General features: G+C 47.4%; 1 protein-coding gene across 7 annotated transcripts in view; it reads right to left on the reverse strand.

Annotated features, from left to right (window-relative positions):
• The window catches only part of PPFIBP2 (PTPRF interacting protein, binding protein 2 (liprin beta 2)), a 138,320-nt gene that overhangs the window by 19,186 nt on the left and 110,690 nt on the right, over nt 1-8,444 (reverse strand). For all 7 annotated transcript variants that reach the window (XM_015568606.1, XM_006770925.2, XM_015568605.1 and 4 more), the window contains 4 exons: nt 6,081-6,192; nt 3,412-3,473; nt 2,197-2,272; nt 1,043-1,131 (listed from right to left, as the gene is read on the reverse strand). In XM_015568606.1, coding sequence (XP_015424092.1) covers nt 1,043-1,131; nt 2,197-2,272; nt 3,412-3,473; nt 6,081-6,192 — 339 coding nt within the window. The remainder of the gene's footprint in view (nt 1-1,042; nt 1,132-2,196; nt 2,273-3,411; nt 3,474-6,080; nt 6,193-8,444) is intronic.

Genomic DNA, 8,444 nt, shown 5'->3' on the forward strand with positions numbered 1-8,444 from the left:
AGAGTGTCACAGGTGGCATGGGCATGAGCTAATGGTGTATAAGGACAGACTGACTGCAAAGACCACCTCCTTTCTCTAGAGCTCAGTGTCTTTTTGGTCTATTACAGGAAGGGCCTGATATTATAGTACAGTTGGTAAAGCCTGGCCTTTTTGGTCAGATAAACCTGGCTTTAAGTCAAGGTTCTGTCATCTCCTTGCTGTGGAGTAGATGAGGTGGGCCATACACAGTGCTCATCACAGTGACACTCAGAGGTATTGAGCACGTATCCATTACTGCTGTTTTCTTACCGCCAGCAGTCCGGCACGCTTGCTTTGACTAGGTAACTGGGTCACTGGGTGACACTTTACACTTTCCTTCATTAAAAGCATTGAGCTGGACCACTAAGATCCTCTTCAGTGTGGCTGTTCTGGAGTTTCTTGAACTTTTTAAGATCCTAGGTTGAAGCCCTTTCTCTACCTGTGTGCTTATTTGTGTTGATCCTAAGTCCACAGAGATTCATATAATAGGGGCAGATTTTAAACAAGGAAAAGAGGAGAAAGAACATCTCTGTGCTGGTTTTTGGGTCCCCAGGGGATGTCTGTGAAGTAGGGATGTAGGACTTCAAAACTGGCAGCTGCTCCTCTAAATGAGCAAGGCACATTCATTTATTCAACAAATACTTGTTGAATTCTACTGGGTACCAGGCATTGTTGCAGACTCTGGAGAAATAGATGGGTAAGTAAAAGCAACAACACTTTTGGACTATGCTTATACTCCAGAAAGGAAATACAAAAAGACGAGGAACTGAATTAAAAAAAAAATTCCTATCCTTGAATGTCCAGTATCCACTGTGCTGTGCCTCCCAAGAGAACACAGACCTGTGCCTGGGCCCCTGGCTGCCCTTGAGGCTCTCCCCAAGGCCTCTGGGGCTCCACTGATTACAATTTTCACCTGTCAAGATTTACACCTGACAGGTGCCTGCCTAGATCCCCCCCCTCCCCCCATGCTCAGGGTACACCCCTGGGAACTGCTGAAACCCCACATTCCAGATGGAAACAGCACCTCTTCGGGGCCTTTATTTGCAGTGCTCCACTTTCTGAAACTTCCCTCCAGCTCTTCTTCATTGATTGAAAGATTTCTTTCTGTAGGCCCTGGGAGCATCAATGTAGAAAAGATGATCACATAGTGTCTTTTGTTCAGAAATTATAACAGCACCACACAATCCTAACACTTTTTTCCTTCACCAAGAAAGACTAAGAAATATACAGAGAAGCATTAAGAGCATGATTTGGAAGATTCTTCAGGGCATCTGAGAATGGGCTGCCAAGAGGGTCATCTCAAGGTCAAAGCTCCTGTGTGGAACAGAGAGAAGGCATCCCGCAGTATCCCTCTCCAACCTTCTCACTCCTTGGCCCAGGCAATCAGATTCTGAGAGGGACTTGACCCAAGGTCTCCAAGGATTACAGAAAACGTAAACAGCAGTGACATATATGTGGGAATTGGGTGAGGGGGGTGGGCAAGGTGGTAACCAGTCAGCCACAACCCAGTTTGTTTCTAAGATGAAGCAGCAGCTCAGCCGGAATCAGAGATTCCTGAATATCCTCCAAGCAGCCCTCTCCTATGAAACAGCTGCTTCCTTGGGATCTGTGATGGGAGCCCAGGTCAATGGTGTGAACAAAGAGGACAGCCTGGCACATGCCCCACTGTGCCCATAAGAACACGAATGCTGCCTGCACGTTGCATTCAGTCTGGGCAGCAAATATGAAATGCAAACAGCTCTCTCTGCCCTGTGACTTCCTATGGGAGCCAAGCCCTGGGCGTCCTCTGGGAGAGTTTCACATTCTCCGGGAGGTGGACAAGCTCTCATCCCCAATGAGATGATTTCTGATCCAGGTTGCCCTCCCCTCATTGACTCTCCCAGGGTAAACCTGGGGAGATGCAGGAGATCCTCTCAGGGTGGATTCTCAGGGGCTCAATTTGAAGGCTGCATTTTCTTAGTGATCTGGACAATCCCTGAGAGTTCTGAACTGAGTGCCATTTGACAAAATTTCTGGAAATCTTCACAGCTCCCATTTCCTGCAATTCAAGACAGTCTAACTGGTTCCATTCTCCAGCGGAGGGTCGTCCCCAAATGAAGATGAAGAATCTTCTGGCGGGACTGCCCCTGGATGTAACCCCACAGCTGGAATACCTCTGGGAGAAAATGGGGCTCTTACCTTGCGCTGCCAGCATGATCTCCTTCACCCTTCGGTACTGGTTTAACAGCCCCGCGAGCTCCTCAATCCGGCGGTCCTGCAGCAGTGCGAGGGCAGACATGTAAGCGCCAGCACTGGCACCTCAGGAGCTCCTTTCCGGGCCCAGGCTATGTGCTGCGCCTACTGAGAGGAGGTGCCATGGGGAACCTGAGAAGCATTCAACACAGTGTCCAGGCCCCTTCCCAGAGCCAGGTTCTCTGTGGTCTGCCTCCCAGGAGGCTGCAGCCACTCTTGCCTCTCCCTGAAGGCTGAGTCCAATCTCCAACCATAAGACAGATCCTTCTTGACACAGCCTTTGAGGGGCTGAAACAGTTCCAGAAGCAGGAAATTCTCTGTCCCCCCCACTCTCCTAAGGTAACCATTCAAATCTGCCTCCTGGCCCAAGTGTTGTTCCCTGGAGATAGCCCCCGCCTTTCCTCCCCATGCCACCCCATGACTAAAATAAAACTGTCTATTTATTCCAATGTCCTTGCCTGTTCCTTAGGAGTCTGATGTTCCTTACACAACAGAGGACATCCCCAGGGAATTGTTTCTTTCAGCAAAGGCCTAGGGACTTGGGAGGCCACGCAGGTTCTGCAGTTAAGATGAATTTGGGTATAAACTCTAGCCCTGCCACCTACTGTTACCTGACCTTGGGCAAAACTAAAGTACTGTGAGTCTGTTTCCTCATCTGTAAAATAAGGGGTGTGATCCTCCAAGCTGACGTTTGTGCCAGGTTACAGAGGTGTTTAATTTATGATTATGCAGGAATTGCATGTGAAGAATATAAGACAGCAGGACAAATAGCACTGCATGCTGCCTAGTGTCTCCGTGTTGGGTCAGTCGCTGGATCATGAATGTGGGAGGTGGGTGGATTGATCTGGAGTTTAGCTAGGAGTCTAAGCAACAGCTACGACATTGGCAGTAACCACAGAGGTACTTTTTCTCCACACCAGCATGAATAGGCTTGGCTTTAATCTGCCTTTGGGAGAGTCCATTTGGGCAAAGTTCCCATACATCAAAGCCAAAAACAGGTGGCTGAGGTCTAGTCTCTGAGAAGCACAGCCATTCTCCCAACACGTCGCTGAGTCAATGACCTGATGGGTATGGCCATGCCCAAAATATCAGAGATCAGCAGAGATCAATAGAGCCAGGGATGTCAGGAGGGAAAAGATGGCTGCCCAATGACCATCTTACCTTATCTTCATTGGCAATAAGCAAAGTTTCCATCCCAATTTTCAGACGTTGAATTTCTTGGTCTAAAAGAAGAATTTAGATGTGGAAAGAATTATTTATGTAAATGCAGGCAGCTATCTCCACATGCTAAGATGCTTCTCAAGTGAAAACTTGAGGAGTTTCCATGTGAATAAACTGCCCATGGGCTTCTTTAGTTTTTAAAGAGCCCATAATGGTGTCTGGCATACACTTCAGTCTCATTAAGTATTTGTCAGACTAATAAATGAATGAACCTATCATTTTGTCTTCTCTTTATAGACATTTGTGTGTGGGGGGGAGGGGGAAATAAAATGCCATTTACTCAAAGATGACACAGAGAAAAATCTTTTACAACCAACATCTCACAAGAATATAGACATTTATCTTTTATGAGGCATGTGCCTGGACTGCAGCTAGTTTTAAAGAAAATCATACAGTTCCATGGGGTGTAGCAGAGAATTTAAAATAAGGGGGGAAATGTCTATAGTTGAATGGAGACTGGAAAAGAAAGACTATGTAAAAGAGTTGATTACTTGGCTTAGTTTAAAATGGTATAGTCAGAACTGACTAACATGTTTAGACACATCTTTGCATATATTAAAACAAACTCTACTGTTAAGTAAAACGATCCTATTCCATTATACATCTATAGAACTTTCCTATGGGCTGAGGGATCTATTTCAGTCTGTGGTGGATAATTCATGGCCTTCTCTCACTTCGGAACCAACAGGGACTCTCTTAACTTCTTCCCAGACTGGTCTGGAGAGCCAGGTCAAATGCCAATGCCTGAAGGAGCTAGAGGTAGTTCTGCCAAATATTTGGAGGGCTAGGAATTGGCACATAGTTAGATTTTTCCAAACAAGGATACACCGGATATAGGGTACTGCAAAGAGAATAGGGATGTCTATATAAGAAAAGTACAGGAGACCAGGGAACCACAGTACAGGCACCCCATTTGCTTTCAGGATGCTTGCTACATCCAACAAGAACAGGAAGAACAGATTTATGGACTTTGTATAAATAGCTGTAGGGATCCATTTTCAGAGCAAAGTATAGAGTGCTTGCCCATTATCTTAGGCTCTTGGCAGCTGAAGATCAGCTCTGCAGCCTGGCATGTGGAGAGAGCAGTGAGTTCCACATGAAGACTGGCAAACCTTGATGCTTTGGGGAGCAAGTGACCGAAGGACCAACTCCAGGAGGCAACTGATGATAGAATGGGGCAGGGCTTGGAAGGCATGGACTGTGGAGTAATGTGGGGCTTTGGGGAAAGGCTGCCTGGTCTAGAAGTCATGGACCAGGGAGCTTTCTGTCCTGGTTTAACATCACAGATAATCTAGGTTATTTTAGGCAGATCCATCCTCTACATTAGGCTTGATGGGTGAGTGACACATACACTTAATGACTTGGGAAAAGAAAGTCTGGGGAAAGGAATAGCATATTGGTGGCTAATTTTCTCTAGCTTAAGCTACTGTTTCATGGCCACATGGCTTCACCACCCCATCAGGGATCTGAGCTAAGCAGTGCTGAGACTGAGATGAGACTAGGTAACAGGATCAATCTACCCGGCTACATGATTTCCCCCCGCATTACTCTGCAGCCTGAGCTAAGAGAAAAAGTTAAAAGATATTGAGCATTTTGTATACAAGGCAAATAGCCATAAATACTAAGTATGTGTTAAGAGACTTTACCACCAAGACTTGAACTCCTCAGGGACCATTCACCATCCTTTCATTTATGCAATAAATATTACTTAGGAGCCTACCATTGGTATGTGGAAATGCTTAAAGAAAACTTAGACACAGTCTCTGCCCCAGAGAGAGGACAACAGGTTATACAAAGAGAACCCCCAAAATACAACACTGACAAGTTATAATAAATGCTATGAGGGGAAAAAGAACACTGACTTAGAGAAAAGTAGGATTGGGGGCATCTATATGAGGTAGAGTGGCCAGGAAAGGTTTCTACTCCTTTCTAGAGAGCCTGGAAGGGAGGGAGGAGAGAAACATCAATGTGAGAGAGAGACATCAATTGGTTGCCTCCTGCATGCACATCCACCAGGCCGGGGGATTCTGAAACTTAGGACCATGCCCTTGACTGGGAATTGAACCTGTGACCCTTTGGTCCATGGGACGACACTATAACCACTGAGCAAAAATTGGCCAGGGCAGGAAAGATCTTTCTGAGAGGTCACATTTAAGTTGAGATCTAAAGGATAGGCAATAACTAATTTGTTTCTGTAAACTCGGGGCCTTCAACGAGTACCAGACAGGAATCCATTAAATGACTGAATGAACTGCTAAGCCTTCCCTTTGGTGATGACACAAAAACAAGTCTTTTCAATCAAGTGAATGTCTAAAGCTCCAGAGGTGGCCACACAGGGCTTTAATGGTCAGAATGCATGCGAGGAAAGCCTTCGGAGCCGAGTCTTCTGGGCAGGGGAGGGGTTCCTGGCAATGATTCCAGGATAGAACTGGGTTTAGAGGCCCAGTCACGCAGACACACACATGCATCCCTTCAGTTGGATATGTTTGTATACATACATGCACATGAGTACACCTACTCACACAGGCATTTACATATTCATCCATAGACATACATGCCCAGGGGCACAGGACCAAAGGGCAACTGCACTGTCACAGTCAACCAGTTACCTTTCTCTGCATGATCACTGTGGAGAGCTGCAGTCCGGGAGAGCTGGCTGTGTAGACGCTCAATTTCTGCATCTTTCAGGGCCACCTGCTCCTGCAGCTGGGCCACCTCAGCCTGGAAGAGAACAGAGGACCCCTACCAGTTCAGAGGGACTACCAAACCGTAAAGAAGTGACTCAAGTCAGAGTCCAGAGCCAATGGGACCCAGGACAGGTTAGGAAATTAGGAGCAGAGGTGAGCAATTAGAGGTGCTCACAGTCCTTTCCACAAGGTGGAGCTCTGACCAATAAACGCATTCTTTCTGGTCATTTTGGCCCTGATTGTCTCTGGCTGTCCACCTACTCTTCTCCAGCATCCTCCTACCTGACCAGGCTCTTGCCCTCCCCTGCCCTCTGTGGTCCAAACACCACTGAGCTGGGACTGTGTGCAATGGGAGGGCTGCCCTTGGTCCAGAAATGGATATTCTCTTTCTGGATGTGGTCTTCCTTCTCCCAAGATACTCATGCAACAGTTTGTAGGTACACCACTGTTACAAGTGCACGCATTTTCATTTTTTTTTGCCCCATCTAGGAAATACAGTGGAAATCAAATCACTACTGGTAGACAAAGAGTGAGCCAAGAGTTGCCTTTCTCAAACACTCTCCCACCCTTTGTGCACAGCCACTGACTGCCCAATCTCCAGGCACCTGTGCACGATCATTCGCACATACATATGTTCAAGAATTCAGGTATGCTAAGCACATTCATATATGTACACACATGGGCAGCTGCACTGGGTGGTTCCCATGTCTCTACTACATATAGCATGTTGCACTTCACACCTAACAGTAGTGTGGTTGGGCTTTCCCATCCTCGTTAGGAGATCATAATTGTGTAGGTCCCACCCCAAGAGGCACATTGGCATTGAAGTCAAACAAACTTAGATTCTCTCACTTCCTATTGGGTGACCTTGGGCAAGTGAGTTAACCTTTCTGAGTCTTAGCTCATCTATAAAATGAGGGAAATGGCATTTACCTCTTGAGGCTATAAAGAGGATTAAATAAGATAATGGTTAAGAACAATTTAGCCTCATGCCTAGTAGATAGTAGGTGCGCAATAAATGTTAGTGTTGCTGCTCTCATCCTATTCCTTCCTTATGAATAACTAGCTAGTTCTTTAAGCAGATTAACTAAGGGGTTGCAAACTGACCCCTGAACCAGGCAACGAACCACACAGCAAAGCTTTCTACTCTGGCTGCACCCCTCCCCATGTGGGAGTCCAGTCACACCCTGCCTTCATTCCTCAAGGTTATGGAATGTGCTGTCTGTTCTCAAGGAGGCCCACATTAATCTCTGAACAACTCCAAGTAGCCAAGTGAGCATGGCTCCTGCAAGGGCTCCTCTGCACACAGGCCTTCGGAGTGGAACCCTTCAGGACATAGGACATGCAGAGTGGACCCCCTGTGCTAGCCACTTTCTTACATCAAACCTTCCTTAGCTCCACGGGAAACAATGGGAGGAAGCAATGTCCCTGCATGTCACTGGAGAGACAATGGGAGTCATGCAGGATCCAATGGTCAAGTCACAGAGCCAGTTAGTGACCAGGCCAGGGATGTAATCCCCACCTGCTCCAAAGCCAGGGCCCCACAGCTGGTCTGCTTCTAAGATAACAGGACAAATGAGAGCCCTTCTTAGATGGCTAGGGCTCCCTGAGACCACCTCGAGGGTTTCAGAATAAACCTTCCCTACCGCCTCCTGTGGCACAGAGGTGACCATATAAGGAAACCAGGTGGCACGGGATGGGGTTCATTTACTGCAGAGTTTTATGGAGCACCATCCTGTGCTCCGGTTTCCACCCAGAGGCCCGAAAGCCGCCTGCTGAGACTTCAGCCAGGCAGCCGCTTTCCATAGCTCACTCAGGGCCTCGGTGCTCAAGGGCTTATGATGGATGGTGACAGCAGCTTCTGAAAAGCTTACCCTTGAGATTCTCAATCCAAATGCCTCTCATTTCTACAAGAGTCAGACTATTCTTGGAAAATATCCTCTAAGCCTCTCCTGTACCTCTCCACGCCCATTTCTCCCTTTCTTTGCAGACAGGGTGAGAGTTGGTCCCTGCTAGGAATCTGGATGCCTGATGCTTGTCTGTGGGCCCCATAGCAGACATCGGTGGTGAGGACCTGCTGAGGCAAACCCAGGCCACGATGAAGTCTCTTCTCTGGGAGGCCTGCCTCGAGCCGAGCCCCCTGTGCCACACCGCCTGCTGAGACTCCAGCCAGGCAGCCGCTTTCCATAGCTCACTCAGGGCCTCGGTGCTCAAGGGCTTATGATGGATGGTGACAGCAGCTTCTGAAAAGCTTACCCTTGAGATTCTCAATCCAAATGCCTATCA

Source organism: Myotis davidii, unplaced genomic scaffold (genome assembly GCF_000327345.1).
Source record: "Myotis davidii unplaced genomic scaffold, ASM32734v1 scaffold1185, whole genome shotgun sequence".
Lineage (NCBI taxonomy): Eukaryota > Metazoa > Chordata > Mammalia > Chiroptera > Vespertilionidae > Myotis > Myotis davidii.